At 45.8% G+C, this 17,262-nt stretch overlaps 1 protein-coding gene across 1 annotated transcript in view; it reads left to right on the top strand.

Moving 5' to 3' along the window:
* Positions 1–1,939: 1,939 nt before the first annotated feature.
* The window catches only part of CLIC6 (chloride intracellular channel 6), a 44,622-nt gene continuing 29,299 nt past the window's right edge, over positions 1,940–17,262 (top strand). Inside the window, exon 1 of the mRNA XM_019730260.2 lies at positions 1,940–3,484. Coding sequence (XP_019585819.2) covers positions 2,408–3,484 — 1,077 coding nt within the window. The 5' untranslated portion in view covers positions 1,940–2,407. The remainder of the gene's footprint in view (positions 3,485–17,262) is intronic.

Raw genomic sequence — 17,262 nt, 5'->3', positions numbered from 1 at the left:
TCTTCAAAGGGTCACAGGACCCTCGTCCCTTATACGCATTGGGGAATCCACAACACCCTGAAACTGCAAGCTTTTTGAGGAACTCATCGGGAAGCAGAACCAGACTGACCAGAACTGATTTAGTGGTGAACTTGAACTGGGGACCCTGATGCTAGGTGTGATTTTTCACATGTCCCACTCTCATGCGGGGTCTCAGCTCCCTGCACAAGAACACAGGATATAGTGAGTCCAAAAAGGAACACCCACGGAGCCATAGATAGGGGAGTCATACCACTATGTTCTCACTGGCGGCTGGGTTGGAGACACAGGAAGCAGGAGCCACACGGTCTGCAATCTGCCGTCCGCTTCTCTGCCAACCAACCAACCAACCAACCAACCAACCAACCAACCAACCAACATAGCCATGGCAGTTATACCCATGGCTAATGGCTAACTGGTAACAGCTGATGGCCAACCAGTCACAGTGGCTGGCCATCTCCTTCCCGAGCCAGCACCTTTCCACGTGAGAGACAGCTTTCTGGGACTCTGTCCCCACACCCACCTAATGGGAATCTGTGTCACCGCAGACATATGAGTGTGTTTGGTCACAGGGTGGTGTGCAGTGTTGCGTAACATACACAAAAGCACTCAGCCATCTTTCTAAGAATTCTTTTTCTCTGATACACATCTGGCCTCATGGGGTTTGTGTCGGGGACTGTAAGCCTGTACTGTGTTTTGCTGTTTGGAGCTGAATACTCTGGCTCCATCCTTCTTTAAGAAATAAGGCTGACGGCTGTTTTCTTGCCTGTGAGTACAGCAGGATTTCTTTTCTAGGTGACTGGAGCTTCCACAGAGCAAGATCTGTCTCTGACATGTCTATCTAGCTCATGCATGTGAGTGCCATGCTTTGAGTAGACACTGCTTTGTGATGACGAAGCTTCTGGCCGGTTCCTTCCCAGATAGGGCACAACTTTGGAGGAAGGTAGCATGAAGCTGGGTGACACTGGGCTCCTGTCTTGTCACCCATCAGTGATGGGCAGTGGAAATTAGAAGGAGTCATATCAAGGATGCCCCTGATCTTTTAGTGACAACAGAGACCTCTGGGCACATAGTAGGCTGCTGTGTCTCAGGGAAACATCAAAACCCTTAAGAACCTGACAACTCGAGACAGTCTTCAGTTGGGACTCCTGTTTCATCACATGTAGACTGTGCCATCTTGGGCAACCAGTTCCTCACTGTATGATCCAGCCTGGCTCGCAACAAACTTACTGCATGATTTTTCATCATGACTCCCCTTTTTAGGGAAAAGGGTGCCCAGTCTGTGATCTTGGGAGATTCCTAATGCAGTGAATTCCACAGCTCCTCCCCTTCAAATCTTGTATTTTTATCTCCCCACTGCCAGCTCCCCAAGCCCTTAACACACAATTTTGAGGCAGAAGCATTGGTCATGGGTTTATAAAACCTAGGAGAATGTGCAAGATACAGATTTAGTCTTTAGAGACCAGGGAGAGAACGGATAGAACCTTCTCTCAGTGCAGGATCCCCTGTACTTGTCACGTCTGGAGAAGGGGACCCTCATGCACGACAGGGTCCATCTCTGGTCAGAGCAGCTCAACTGGCCCCTCTTGCTTCTACATTGGGGCGTCTGGAACTTCTCCGGAGGGCCTTGCAAAATTGGAAGGTGGCGGTGTGGCTTCCCTTCTTTTTTCTTCCAGGATTTACCACCCTTGATCTTGGACACTGAGGCAACTGCAGTTGGGTTCCAGCTGAGAGGCTGAAGCTTGGCTCCTGGGGCAAAGCGGGGATTAAGTATTTGCGTGTGGGGTGTGTTTTTTGGGGGTGATTTAAATGTCTCTGGAATTTAAAGCTGTTCCAGAAAACACCCAAGTGGCCAGTAGGACCAAGATCTTTTCACTGAAATCCACAAGGGCTTTGAGAAAGGCTGTCATTGGCCAGGCTCCCAGGTCACCCAAACAGGGGCACAGGAGGGAGGTACAAACCCCGCCCAAGCCCTAGAGGGATGGAGTTGGCACTAAGGACCTGGTGAACCACAGGACGGCTGGCCAAGCACTTCAAAGAGAGCTGGAGCAAAGCGGCCCTCGGCAGCCGCGCATTGCACCTCCACCCGCCACAAGTTCAGTAGGAATTAGGGTCCGGGTGGGAAGCAGAGGCAGAACCAGGAAGAAGCACCGGCGGTGGAGGAACAGTCCAGAGAGCTTAAACCCAGGAGTTGGGGAGCAGTGTGTTGGGCGCGGCGGATTTCGCCCCCCGCGTCCAGCGCACGGCCCCCGGGCCGCCAAGCCCGGAGCGGGCCGTCCTCTCGGAGGGGGCGCAGTGGCCCCTGGTCTCCTGCCCTTCGCCCAGCGCCACCTGCTCCCCAAGCAGCGTAAAAGGAAAGATCTTCGGTCAAGGACAGAGAACTGTGGCCATGGCCGAGGCAGCAGAGCCGGAGGGGGGCGCCGCGGGTCCGCAGGGGCTGTCCGAGGGCCCGGCGCTTCTGGCGGAGAGACCCAGCGAGCTGGGGGACGCGGGGGGACAGGCGAAAGGGGAGGAGGCTAGCGAGGGCGCCGCGGAAGCGCGGAGGAGTGAGGGGGCAGGAGTAGCCGCGACGGCCGCGGTGAGAGAGGGAGAGGGCACCGGGCAGGACCGAGGGCGCGCGGGTGAGCTGGCGCCAGGCGCCGGCAGTGAACCTGGGGCCGAGACGCCGGGTGCGAGCGGAGCGCAGGGTGAGCTGGAGGCGGAGGAGGGCGCCGAGGCCCCCCAGGGAGGGGAGGTGGCAAGCAGAGCAGAGCAGGTGGAAGAGGAGAGGCCCGGGCGAGGCTCGCAAGGCGAGGCCCCGGGGGAGACTCAGGGGGAGGTAGGGGACCCCGCGGACCCCAAGGCGGAGAAGGAGGCGGAGAGCGGGTGGGAGGAACCGGGAAGCAGCGCGCCCGGGGCGCCGGGGGCCAGCATGGAGGCGGAAGAGTCGGCGGGAGGGGCGCCCAGGCCCCAAGGAGACCCCAGGGACAGAGGAGACCACAGCCCCCTGTCCCAGGTGGAGGTGATTGAGGAAAGCACAGGGTGCAGCCCTGGCGAGCTTTCGGGGGAGCCTCAGGGTGCAGCGTTGGGCGCCGCGGAGGAGGGAGGGAGCCCCGTGGGAGGAGAGTCAGAGGAAGCGGTCCCCGGGGACGCGACGGCAGACACTGGCGAGGACGGGGACCAGGGGGGACCCCAGGAAGAGATGGAGGAGGCAGAGGAGGAGAGGCGAGAGCGCGGCCCGCAGGGGCCAGGCGAGGAGATCGCAGCCGAGGGTGAGGAGGGGCGCCCCGATGGCAGCGCGGATACTGAGGCGATCGCACAGACTGGGGCCGCGGAGCCGGAGGCCGAGCTCAGCAACCACCTGGCGGAGGAGGGCAGCACGGAGGGCGCGGACGAGACGGCGCGGGTGAATGGCCGCGGGGAGGACGGCGAGGCGCCGGAAGAGGGGATTCCGGGGCAGGAGCACGACATCACCCTCTTCGTGAAGGTAAATCTCACTTCCCCTAACTCTTATGACGCCCCTTCTCATCCGTAGTCTCCGTCTTCTCACGTCCCAGAGGCAAGATCGGGGCCGTGCTCTAGGCGTCCTGATTGTCACCAAGCGCTTTTATCCGCGGGAGGGAGGCGGGACAGCCTGGGTTTCATGGAGAAGAGTTAAAGGGAAGTTTTGGGGAGGACACACTGGTTTGGAAGCGAAGAGGTTGGGGTGGGGCTGGTGAGAAGTCGGGATGCGGGGCCATCATCCCACTGTCCTTTGTCCTGAAAATCCTAACTGGCCCTTCTATTCAGGAGGTTATTAAAAGAATGAACTTTTTTTTTTTTTTTTAAGTGACAATCCTTATTGATGTTCAAAATAATTTCTGCCAAAGGAAACTCTAATACCTGACGTGAAAAAATACAAGTAGGTAGGTTGCAATGTGAGAAGTATCCAGGACTCAAATTCCAGAGGCCCAAAGCGTCTGGCCAATGTTTTCAGCTCTAATAGGGTATCCCACTTTGGTAGAATCTGTAAGGTATGTTTGGGAGGAAGTTTATTTAAACATTTTAATATTTATTCAACATCTTAACATTTATGTCGGAAGAATGCAGGCACTGGGGACTTGCCCAGCAACTGCTTTTATGTAATATTTTCAACCTTCAAATGGGTAGAGAGCAATGATTTTGTGAAAGAATCGTAAGAGACACAATTGAAGAAGTTTTGAGTTTAAACAGGCATTTCTATAAGGCATCAACAATAAGGGACACCAGGATCTCTGTTTAAAAAAAGCCCTGTGCGAAAAGACCTTTAGCCAGACCAGCGAAAGAAAGCGGTGGATAATAAGGTCAAGAATGTGCATTGCATGTTGATTCATAATCCTTCCAAATACTGTAGGCTTATAGAAGCCAGTTATGACCTAAACCTCTTTGACTGAAATGTAAGCAAGTTCTAATCAGCAAAAGAAGAGAGAAATGTTTCCAAAGTGATTAACGTCAGAATATCATGAATTGTTTGCATAGTGAGGGGGTTAGGGAGAAGGGGTTTGGATTTGTTTCTTCACTAGTGAAAAGGTGCTGTTCTGAGCATTTATATAAGACCCTGGGACATTTTAAGATTATGCATTAGGACCTAACCTGAGGGCACAACCCCTAAGAAGGCCACTGGGAGCTGGAAGTCTGCAGGGAAGTGAGGGGAAGGGAGAAGCCAAAGCACGGTGCGGCTGTGTGAGCCCCAGATCTGCTCCTTGGTTTAAGAAATTGCTATTGCTCTGATCACATGGTTACCTGATTCCAGCCTCTTGTTACAGTTTTGAAATACAGGGACAGCTTCCTAACTAGTCTTCCTGCTTCCTTTCTCTGCTCTCTCCAAACTGGTCCCTTCGTGATAGCCAGTGAGCTAGGAAAAAAGATCTAGTCATTTCGTTTCTTAGTCTAAAGTTCTTCAGTTGTTTATTGCAGAATTTCAGATGAATCCACACTCCTTAGCCAGGTCACAAGGCCCTACGTGATTTGTTCCTGCCTCCTCGGCATCATCTGGGTGTCCCCACCCTTTGTCACTCATGGTACCGCTATGCCAGCTGTACTGAACTACTTACTGTCCCTTGAGGAAACACATTTTTTTTCCTGCCTTGAAAGTGTGACTCTCTCCTCCTCCCTCTCTATGCCCCCTGCTATGTGTTCAAGGTACAGAGCAAGAATCTTTCCTAAGGTAGAGCAAGTATCATTCCTAAGTATCATTCCACAGCTCCTCCCCTTCAAATCTTGTATTTTCATCTCCCCGTTGCCAGCTCCCCCACTTCAGTCTGGGTTGGGTGTCTCTCTGTTGAGCCTCCACTCACACATGGGAATAACCTCTGTGCTCTGTCTCTTCTCTTGACTGTGAAATTCATCTTATATGTCTGGTGTGGCGCACAGGCCTGGAACTCAATGAAGGTTTGAGTAGGTGGTTTGCCTGCTTGAGATAGTTTGCCGTGATCGATAGCACAGACTTTAGAGCTAGTGGGCCTGGGGTCAAATTCTGGCTCTGCGACTTTCTTGCTGTGTGACCTTGGGCAAGTTGCTTAACCTTTCTGTGCTTTTGTTGCTTATGAATAAAATGGGGACAATAATAGTACCTCCCCAGCAAGGTTGTTGTGGGGAATTCAAGAATTAGATTGTATAAAGCACTTAGAACACGACCTGGTTTGAAATAAGCATAGTATAAGTGGGACCTCTAACTGTTACAGTGCTCAGTTCCCATAAACTTTCATTGGTTTTGCCCAGAAACAATCCCCTTCCTAATCCATTCATGTTGTTTGTTTGTTTGTTTGTTTATTTATTTATTTATTTATTTATTTATGTATTAATTTGCAAATCCCTTTAGGTACCCAATTACCTCCATTCTCTGGGGATAAGAATATAATTAAAAGTCAAAACAAGTTGTTTTCTCATTCTTTGCTCCGGAGTGGCTTGTGTAGACAGAGGCAAAAGGCATATCTTGGACAGCTTATCTAAAATGTTTTACTCTGATGATTGGCTTGGTGATCAGTCGATCACTTATTGTACTTTTTTTTTCTTTAAGGAAAGAAACAGATCTCCAACCAGTGAGATTGATTTTCAAGCAACTGCTGCTTGATCCAACTTCTGAGGGCCGCTTAAGATGTGTCTCATCTCATTTCTAAGGCTTATCTCTTTCTACTTATCTTACTAATCATTCTCTTTAAAAACAAGACAAAAGGCCCCAGAGCAAAAAACAAGCAAAAACCCATTAGACGGTTAGACCTTTTGAGTTTGTAATACTTCATTTTAAATCCTTCAGTTAGTTCAGAATAGGATTTCTTTGCCAGATTTAGCCTTTTCTAGGTTCCTTCTTTGGGCTCCATTATATTTGGACTCTATTCCATAATGGACCTGTGACCTCCTGGGTTTTGTAGACATGTCCAGGCAGGTGTGTTGTGGTGGGTTTTCTGTGCCATCACTGGGGTGTGGAATTCACAGAGCTGTTCTTTAAGGAGAGTGCCACAATGTCCCCCAAACATTCCTCTAGCCTTCATATGACAGCCCAGTAAACACAATTTGAGATTAGTTAGCCTATATTCTATTTCTGAACTTCATATTTTTACATTTCTTCCTATTTTAAAAATTAAATCGATTGGTTCCAAGTATATCAGAAAGTAATGACATACGAGTATGACCCAGTAACATGTAATAATAAAATCTGCTTCTAATTTTAGCCACCTATGCTTTATATTCCCTGTCTTAGAGTCAGCTTGTTAATTTGTCATTTGTTTTCTCCTATAAATATATAAGAATGTAGTCTTGCATATAAAAGAACCAGCAACGTATAGAACAGGCCAAGGAAAGCTTCCTTGAATTACTGTATGGTAAATTAATTGCTGATTGTGCTAATTTTTGGTTTTGTTTTCTCAAAGAAATGTTAATTTGTCATCACATTATAGGGTAACCCTGCAATATGTTTAGTAAGACAGATTCTTTTCTTCTTTACTCATGACACAAATGGTAACAACATAATAATATACCAGCATAATAGCAACTAATGACAAAGCAAATACTCATGATAAAGAATGAAGTAAGGACTCCCGTTGCTGTGGGGATTTAGTCACTAAGGAAGTCTCACTTACAGGCTTGGTTCTTCTAATTCAGCATGTATACTTTCAGGCAGGATCTAGGGTGGGACAGTCCGATATATGGGTTTCCTGGCAAATTTCTCATGACTTAAACAACCTCAATGTGATCAGTGAATATTCATGGGCCAGAGTCTAAGAATTTCTTAAATAATGTTTTGGACACCATACATTTAACTATTAATATTCAGCTACTGTTGAGCTTGAAAACTTGCATTTGTCATCACACTTGGGCTCTACAGAAAGCTGAAGGTGAGGATGGAACAAGTAAACTCAAGAAAGATATGGCCTTTGAATAATTGTCACTCAGAAATGCCTCCCACAATCAGTCAATCAATCAATCAATCAATCAATCAATCAATCAAACAAACAATCAGGCCACCCAAGCTTTGTCACACTGTGTGGCAGGATGAGAGTGGGTCAGTAATCTGTTGGGACCAGCATCGAATTGACCTGTGGTAGACCAGTAGGCTGCAGTTCTCTATGCCTATTTTACTGGAAGAGGGCTTGTTGAGATCTGTTTTGTGGGGCTTGGTCTCTGAGGAACTTGAAAGGGAGATGTGATTTTCATAACTATATGTGGTCTATGTATTTTGACGGGACATGAGCAGAGATGCACTTCTGTGACTTCAATTATCCCCCTAACATGACATTTTTTGTAATTTGTTTTCTGAGTGTCCTGTACAATTTGCTTACACACTACATGTATGAAATTTGTCAAGGGTTAGTTGGGGTGGAAACTGAGGTAGAAGATCACGTCTTGCTAACTTCTTCCGTACACGTTCACATACAGCACAGGCACACCGGGGAAAGTCATACAGTATGCTCACCCCTGACGTAGCAGTGGGCTGTGGTAAGCTGTCAGTCAGCGCTTTTTGGTGATGATGGGTAAATAACCAGATGGATGGATGATTGGTTCAAAGTGACTTGGCTAGTGAGAAGCAGGACACAAGTCCTGTTTCCCACTGTCCCAGTCCAGTGTCCCTTGTGAAAGGGCCAGAGCCAGTCTTCCTCATGGTGACAACTTGGCAGCAGGGCTACATGACACTGGAACCCCCCAGGGCTAAGGCTCTGCCCTGTCCTGTGTGCAGATGCCACAACCCCTATTAGGGCTGAAGGGTTGTGTGCGCTGGAGTCGTGGGGGTAAGTGAGCCGTTGTGCTTACCTTCAGCATGAGCTTCTCCTTCTCTTCACAGCTTGTGCCCTTTAAATCCTTGGTTGCCCATGGCCAGGTCCACTAAGATATCTTACCTCCTTGAGAATCTGCACGAAGCCTTTAGCAACACCACACTTGGTTCTTTCAGCATGTAAATTTATCTTTTTTTTCAGATCCATAGAAAAATAAAACCTGGAATTTGAAGGGATGTGTAAAATTCAAAGCTCTGATCCATGCTTTAGGTTCAAGTGTATCATAATGCTATAGATCAATCTGCTAACTCAGTACCTGTGGATGTGTCACCTATTGTGTGTCATGCACTGTGGGAGACACAGTGTCAAACAAGACTGACGGGGCTCCTACCCTCATAGAACTTTCCATCTACTATGGAAGACAGAAGTTGAGCCATGTATTGTATCAGTGGATGGACATTGCCACTGTACTAAAAGCTTGCAGTAGCAGGGACCATATAGCTTTGCTCAACGTGGTTCTCCCAGCACCCAGGACAGGGCCTGGCATATAACAGGCACCCAGTTAATGGAAGTAGTAAGGGGAGGCGGGAGTGAAGATGGTTAGGAGTCTATGAGTGTGTAGCAGGAAGACTTGCAGATACCACGGTTGTCACTAAATAGTAATTGATTTAATTGTGTTTCGGGATACACAGCAAGTGAGACCCTTCGGTAATCCCTAGTACAAATTCTTCAAGAGTTTCTAAAATAGGCTGTCTTTGCTGTAGCCATTCTCTGAGCCCATGCGCCATTCAGGAAAAAAAAAAAAAAAAAAAGAAAGAAAGAAAAAAGTTCTTTTTGAGAGTTGAGGAGGCAGATGTTTCAAGTTCCTAAACCTTGCCTCTTCCATCATTTATTTCCTTGGCTCCTTTTCTGACAGAGTGTGGTGATTCTGTATCTGGGCACGGTTGGAGGAGATATTTTCTCCACAATGTAGACAGTTTCTGAAAGATATTGACATGTTTTCTGGCAACCCAGTCTCCTCCCCATAAGGAGACAGTATCCAATTCCATCTTTGGCCGGAGTCCACAAAGCCTAAAATATTTCCTATCAGTCCCCTTAGAAAAGGTTTGCTGACTCCTAATTTAAACCTACTTTGATTCATCATCTGGGGCTCGACTAGTTACATTGCCTTCACCACAAAGGTGTTTTATTTAGCAAAGAAAAAGAGGAACTAGTAGTATCTATCAAGAAAGAAATATTTAAGACACTAAACGTGTTATATATATTGTTAGAGATGTTTTCTTTTTTTTTTTTTTTGCCTATGAAGTCCGTAACCTTGATTTAGGTTAGGTTGAAATTAAATAGAGATTAAACATATTTATACAAAGTTTGGACATTTATATAGTCCATGGGATTCCTTCGTAAAATGTACTTACTGATTTTTAAAAAGATAATGCATTAGGATAATAAAAACTTTGTAAATATCAAAATACACAATACAATGAAAAGTAAGTCATCTTCCACTTCTGAGGCCCAGCCTCTCAGTTTTTCTCCCTAGAGAGAACAACTGAATATCTTCCCAGAGGTATTCTGTGCATATTCAAGCATATATGGAAATACCCTCACTGTGTTGTCTACTGCTGTGTAAGCCATTACTACAGTACTTAGCATCTTGAAACAACAAACTTTTATTATTCATAGTTTTTCTGTGTCAGGAATTCAGGAGCAGCTTAGTTGGGTAGTTCTGGCTCAAGAGGTTGCGGTCAAGATGTTGGCAGGGCTGTGGTCTCATCTGAAGGGTTGGTTGACTGGGGTGGAGGACCCATTTCCAAGAGGACTGACACACATGTCTGTTGGCGGGAGGCTCAGTTCCTCACCACGGGGACTGCTTTAGTGTCTCCACAGCATGGCATCTGGCTTTCCCCAGAACAGGGATCCAAGAGAGAAGAAGCTATAATGCCTTCTATGACCTAGTCTCAGAAGCCACACACTGTCATTTGTTCCTTACTCTATTCACTGAGTCCAGCTCTCAAGAAGAGTGGAATTAAGCTCCACCTTTTAAAGAGAAAGCAAAGGATTTGTGGATGTTTTAAAAAATACCATACCCACCTTCCCCCTGATCCCCCAAAAATAGTACACTGGAAATACATTGGGTTATAACTTGCTTTTTTAACACCATATCTTAGACATCACATCCTATTGATGCCTGTGGCTCTCTTGCATTCTTCATAAAAATTTCATAGTTTTTTAGTTATGGTATTCTACAGTCTCCCACAGATGGATGTTTAGGTAGTTTCCTCTTGTTGATATGTTAATCAGTGCTGTAGTGAATATCCCCCCACAGATGTACAATTATATATGGAAACCAAATTCTTAGAAATGGGCTTGCTAGGGCAAATCATGTGAATATTTAAGATTTAGATGACCTTTACCAAAGTTCCTTTTCAGAGAGGTTATACCAAACAGTGGTCCCCTGACACTATACAAATGCCTTGTTTGCTTCCCCAACTTTCCTCACTCAATATTACCCAACTTCCTGAATCTAAGTGGTGAAAAATGCTGTCCGTTGTCACTTAATTCATATCTCTTTTAGTATGCATGAGATTGAGAATACTTTTACATATTTAAAAACTGTTGGTAACTGTTTTTCCATGAGTTAGCTGCTTATGTTCTTTGCCATTTTTCATACTGCTGTGGCCTTAGTTTTTCTGATTTTTACATTAAGAAAATTAAACCTTTGTCTGTGATGTGAGTTGCATTATATTTTCTGGTACTGTTTTGACTGCTTGTACTAGAGTAATTTATCCTTTTAGTTTTGGTAATTTCTTGTAATTGATGCTTAGGGAAACAAAGCATAGGCTGTGACAGCACTCTTGGAAACGTCACCTACATTTACTGGAATCTTTAAATGCTCTGTTTTACTTCATGTTCTATAGCTTCTAAAGTCCTGAGGGAATTAGGTCTTTCAAGTCTTGCCTTTCTCCCTTTCTTTTTAATTAGCAGGTTACATTTTATCAAACACATATGCTTTCAGGATCCAACTCTTTTTTACATTGTAAGACTTCTATTCAAAACAAAGTTTACAATGTGTAGATAGCAGGATCATTTCAGGCCCACACAGCTCCATCTTTGATCTTGGGTTGCCATCTACCGAAATGAATTTGATTCCCACAAATAAAAACCATTGTGAAAAGTTATCTTCTGTGATGAAGTGATATCAAAATATTGTTTGTGAGGGTGTGTCTCTTAGACAGATCTTCTGTGTATGCTCCCACGTTGTTGAAATAATTGACCAAAACTTATAGAGAATGATGACAAATTCTACTTTTAGAGTCCAGTGAATGGTGGAAGCCTACTTCTAGCTTATGTTTAATGAGAACTGAAACACACAAATATCAAAGATTGTTTTGAAAGATGATTTTGAAGCTTCTGGGAGGGTAGCTCTGTGGAGAAACACAGACTGTGTTGATATGTACTTACTTAGTCTGCAAGGGTAAGTCTAATTCTACATATGCCTGCAAGAAATCATCAGATTGAAAACATTCTCTAATTCCAGATTTTTACTAGGTTTATGGACTCTACCCCCAAATAACTGTTTCTCTTCCCTTCTGTGCTTGGTTGACCATATAAGAGTTGACTCTTTTGATGTGAGGATAAGTAAAAGCTACTTTTCAGTCTTCAAACTACCGAGTGGCTATTTAAAGCACATATTTATTAATTACCCATCATGTATCAGACAGTGTGCTTGGGGCCGGGGTAGAACCGTAACAAACAGTGATAAACACAGCTTTTCTGGAGCCTTCAGCCCAGCGGATGATCCAGGAGCAAACAATTACAATAACAGGTGAGAAAGGGGAGGATAGGGGGCGCTGGGACAGGTGGCAGAGCAGGATGGCAGGCTTGGCAGTGACAGTCAGGAAGGGGGAGATTTGGTTCCTAGATTTCTGAGCAAGGGCTCTGCCCTTTGCTGCATCCCCCTCTATTTGCAAGACTGTGCCGTGCACTATGGATGGACAAATGGATGATGACAATGTACAAGCATGGCTGTTGTGTTGGGAGGAAAGAATTGGGTGGTCAGTTTTGAATGATGTGTTTTGCAGAATGTAAGTTTTATAATCCCATAAACTCTTTCCACCTAAGCCAGCAATGCTTTGCCAGTGAGATTGCATTTACAGACACTGGCTTTTGCCTGAGCACAATAATTGAACAACTGTTCAAGGATGGTGCCCCTTAAATGTCATTCTTGCTTTTCCATTTCTGTGGCAGGAGACTATAGCCAGGAATGCAGGTGAAGACCAAAATGCGGAAGAGGAACAAAGGTCACTCAGTGGGGTCAGCTGGTGGAGGGGCTGGTCCGGGGGTCCAAGACAGCGTGTCTAGTGCCTGGGCCTGGGAAGCTGGAAGACTAGGATCAGCTGGGATTGTCAATGGGTCGCTTTCAGGTGGCCCCTCCAACATGGTGGCTTCAAGATGGTCAGTGAACAAGGCAGAAACTGCACAGCCTTTTATGAGGAAAACCACACAGCACCACTCCCATCATACTCTCCTGGTTACCGAGTAGTCAGGAAGGCCAGACTAGACTCGGAGGGAGGAGAATCAGACCCCCCTTCTCAATGGGAGGAGTGTCAAAGAACTTACAGCCATCTTTAAGCCATCACACTATATGATTTCAGGGTGTGCCCAAATGCTCAAACCATTTATTTATAGATCCAATTCTTTACTAACTTAACTGGCTTAAAAAAATGTTAGCAGTGTCTAAAAGCAACGGAGTTATTTTACATGTTCAGTGACGGGCAGAACAGCGTTATCTGCAGTACTGACTAGCTAATCGCAGTAGCGTAACTATGTAACTCTAGTCCACAAGCTAAGAGGGCCTAGAGCCACGATCTGGGCCACCCCACAGGCCTTTATTCCAGTCTTTTCTCTAAGAAGCAGCATTTATTCTTATGAAGGAGAGGAAATACTGTGCCGATTAAGTAGATACCAGCCCTAGCGCCCCCTTTGTCTTCCAAGGGTACATGTTCAGAGCTGCCCTGGAGAAGTGAGAGAGGTGGGTCCCCTTTCATAATCCTGTGGGATTCTGCTGAAGAGGGCGGCCCACTGCTGGGAGAGGAGAAAACCTGGACCTGCTCGGCCCTATTTTTCTAACTTTTGTGGGGGCCTAGGTTGCTGCAGTGCAGTGGGAAGAACCTCGTCATGCCCCTGTAGCAGCCCCCCCACCCCCAAAAGGCCTCTGGCCTCCCTCTGGCTGCAGTGAGGTGTAGGGACGGGAAATCAGGGCAGGGACGTCATTGCTCTTGGTAGGGGCACACAGGGGTTCTGATGCGGCCCTTAGGATAATTGCCACACTATGTGTGCAATCGTTGAGCACATCACAGCCTTCATGTGCTTTGAAAGGCTGCACAGAATAAAAGCGTTAGTGGTCTAGAGAACCAGGGACACTAGGCTTTCTCCCTAAATGAGGAAAATTAATACCTTTTTGGTGCCTTTGGTGTCAGGGCCTTAGAGGCGGTGAGTTCAAAGAATCTGGGAAAGACTTAATCTCTCTCCAACTTTGTTCCCTTTGTTTGAACTCCAGGCTGATGCCCTCAACTCTATTCCCATAAATGGCCAGACTGGATAAAGTTTTAGGTTGCACTCAATGGCTTCTTTGTGTCGTTTAACTCTCCAGAGAATTCAGAACTCAAGAAAACTCAGAGGTATTAACACATCAGATATGGAGGGGTACATTTTTTTGGTAACTGCCATTTTATATTACAAATTGTTAACTGCCAATATATTACAATTCTTTGCATCATAAATAGCAGCAATAAAATAAGATTGTTCTGCTGCTCTTCAGATACTGGGATTTGATTTAGTAAGTACTCCAGATATGTTGCTGTGCCCATTACTGAATATACCCCTCCCCCAAAACAAATAACACTCCATTGCTTTTAGACACTGTTAATATTTTCTTAAACCAGTTCAAGTTAGTAAAGAATTGGATCTATAAATAAATGGTTTGAGCATTTGGGCACACCCTGAAATCATATAGTGTGATGGCTTAAAGATGGCTGCAAGTTCTTTGACACTCCTCCCATTGAGAAGGGGGGTCTGATTCTCCTCCCTCTGAGTCTGGTCTGGCCTTCCTGACCACTCGGTAACCAGGAGAGTATGGACGGAGTGGTGCTGTGTGGTTTTCCTCATAAAAGGCTGTGCAGTTTCTGCCTTGTTCACTGACCATCTTGAAGCCACCATGTTGGAGGGGCCACCTGAAAGCGACCCATTGACAATCCCAGCTGGGCCTAGTCTTCCGGCTTCCCAGGCCCGGGCACTAGACACGCTGTCTTGGACCCTGGGACCAGCCCCTCCACCAGCTGACCCCACTGAGTGACCTTTGTCTCTCTTCCGCATTTTGGTCTTCACCTGCATTCCTGGCTATAGTCTCCTGCCACAGAAATGGAAAAGCAAGAATGACATTTAAGGGGCACCGTCCTTGAACAATTATTGTGCTCAGGCAAAAGCCAGTGTCTGTAAATGCAATCTGACTGGCGAGGCATTGCTGGCTTAGATGGAAAGAGTTTATGGGATTATAAGACTTACATTCTGCAAAATATATCATTCAAAACTGACCACCCAATTCTTTCCTCCCGACATGATAGCCATGCTTGTAAATTGTCATCATCCATTTATCTATCCATTATGCACAGCATAGTCTTCCAAATAGAGGGCGATGCAGCAAAGGGCAGAGCCCTCGCTCAGAGATGCCACATGGAACAGAAGAATCACTTAGTCAAGCCTTGCCCAAATTCCTGACTCACAAAATCATGACATATAATAAAACAGACACTTCAGGCTGCTAAATTTGGGGTAATTTGTTTAGAGGCAATAGGTAACTGGGCCATGTGGCTTATGTCTCTTTTAAGCTAGTGAAATCTGGGTGACTGACAAGACAGGACCAAGGTGAGAGGTACAGAGTGGTTTAAAGCAATTCAAAGGAGGGGGCAGTGCAGACCAAAGGGGGCCCCCATGAGGCCAGTTCTTCCATTTGGTGTGTGCATTTTTTCCCATTGAGTCACTATAGGGGTTGAAATACTCTCTGTCATTCAAGAATATAAACCACTGGGGTATATAAAAACAGGCTGCATTATTAAGCAGGCTTTCCAGAACAAGATGTTCCTTTGTTGTAATAATTCCTTGTGAGAATTTTACAAGGAAATAAGCTTTTCATCTCCATGTAAAAGCTTCAGTTGGTATCAGGCCATATTATTAAATACGGATTAAAAATAGCCCTGGAGTTTTTAAAGCAGAATTCGTATTTGAGGATAAATAGCAAGTTCCATTTCGTTTATCCGTATACTTCTTGTGACTTGATTCACCCACTGTGACAATGAACGCTTCTGGCCAGAATTTAAAGCTAAGGGCAACTTGGTTCAATGATTAAGCTATAAAGGCCAAGGGTGGTGAACCTCCTACTCCTGCTGACAATACACGGATTATTACAACAGTTAAACAGAGTAAATACTATACGTCCTTGCGAACACATTTAGGATTGATTGACATTTGGAAAAGCTCAGATCTATGGTTTGAAGTCTTAAGATCTAAAATGTGTTTCTTAGGACACAGGTGTAATGATGAATGGGATTATTCTTAAATTCTGAGGATATGGAAGAGTGAGAAGCATGTTTCAAGACTGAGCACAGTCCCTTTTGTGGTCTGGAGTGAGCAAGCTAATACATACAATTGTAGCGATCAGACGCAGACGAGTGCCGCTGTCCACGGCATGTTGGGTGGACGGCCTAAACCATTGGTTGGCTCTGCAAGCAAAGTCCAGTTAGAAAGTGTTACCAACTGTGCAAGCTTTTCTTTCTTTAAGGAAAAAAAAAAAAACCACTAAATTTTTCTTTTCTAAAAGTGGCCTAACTGCACTTATGATACATTTTTCCTTTGTAGGCTTACAAGAAATGCGATGCATCATATTTGTGTCACGGGCTACGCTAGCATAACATCGATAAATAATACCAACCAAGGTGTGGAGATGAGGGGGAATGACAACCTTTCCCTTCACTCCTCATAAGTGTGGCAAAAGAGAAGCTCCACCGCTTTGGCTCTTATTCTGCAGGAGGTCTTCTGTCCTGCACTGGGTTTTACTGGTTGTTGCTGTCCTCGCTGGCTAGTTGCTGCTCCACTAGAGGGCAGAAGAGGGAAGACAAGAGACAGCCCGAAAATGGCCAACTTTGAGTCCAGTTAGCGTTCCCTCTGCCTTGCTGAAAAGTTAAAGAAACGGAGAAGCCTTACAGATGATCTGCACTGTACAGCAGTCATGGCGATGGTACAGCTGGATCTCTGGCCTTTTACCCGCAAGCAGCCCCCTACAGCCCTCCCTCTTGACAGTGGCAGTTATCCCCCCACTATAATAACAGTTCAGCAGGGCACCCTCTGGCTTTCAGCTCTCTTCCCCATGGGCCCCCCTCTTTCCCAAGTGCAGGGCGGCCAGCTCCCCACTCCACCTGCCATGGCCCCATCCTTCACCTTACCAAGAGATGCGGATAAGACCACTGAGGGTTCCTACTTTGCTAGCACAAACTATAGAGGAAGAAGAGAGGAGAGATGATGCTGAGCTGAGAAAAGCTTGTACAGAGGGTGCAGGAGAAAGCTGATAGGATCTAAGTAAGTGGTGTGTCTCATGACTGATGTGACGAGACTCGTTTCCTTCAGCCTCTAAGGGGGACTCATAAGTAGGAATTCCAGAATTTGAGCTGGGGTATCAAATTCGGATGGCGGCAATGTCAATCTCCCCCAAAGAAAGGAGCTTTCCTGCATGCCTGGCCCTTACAGAAGCTGTGAAATTAGATAAGAACTTAGTGCATTGTGGACTGGCACTCTCTCACATTTCTATTGGTTTTTCCTCATGGCATCTCTGTTCACCGCTTAAGGGTCTGTATATTCTTTAGAATACTTTACACTACATAAGACACTCCTCACTTAATTTTGTGGTTGATTGGGCATTTCTATAAAGGTTGTTCCTTTAGCTTTTGGCAAAGAAAATAATATTATATCATTTGTTTCATGGGAAAAG

This window comes from Rhinolophus sinicus, linkage group LG01 (genome assembly GCF_036562045.2).
Source record: "Rhinolophus sinicus isolate RSC01 linkage group LG01, ASM3656204v1, whole genome shotgun sequence".
Classification (NCBI taxonomy): Eukaryota; Metazoa; Chordata; class Mammalia; order Chiroptera; family Rhinolophidae; genus Rhinolophus; species Rhinolophus sinicus.
Note: the sequence above shows the minus strand (reverse complement) of the source record. Positions and strands in the feature narration are given on the sequence as shown.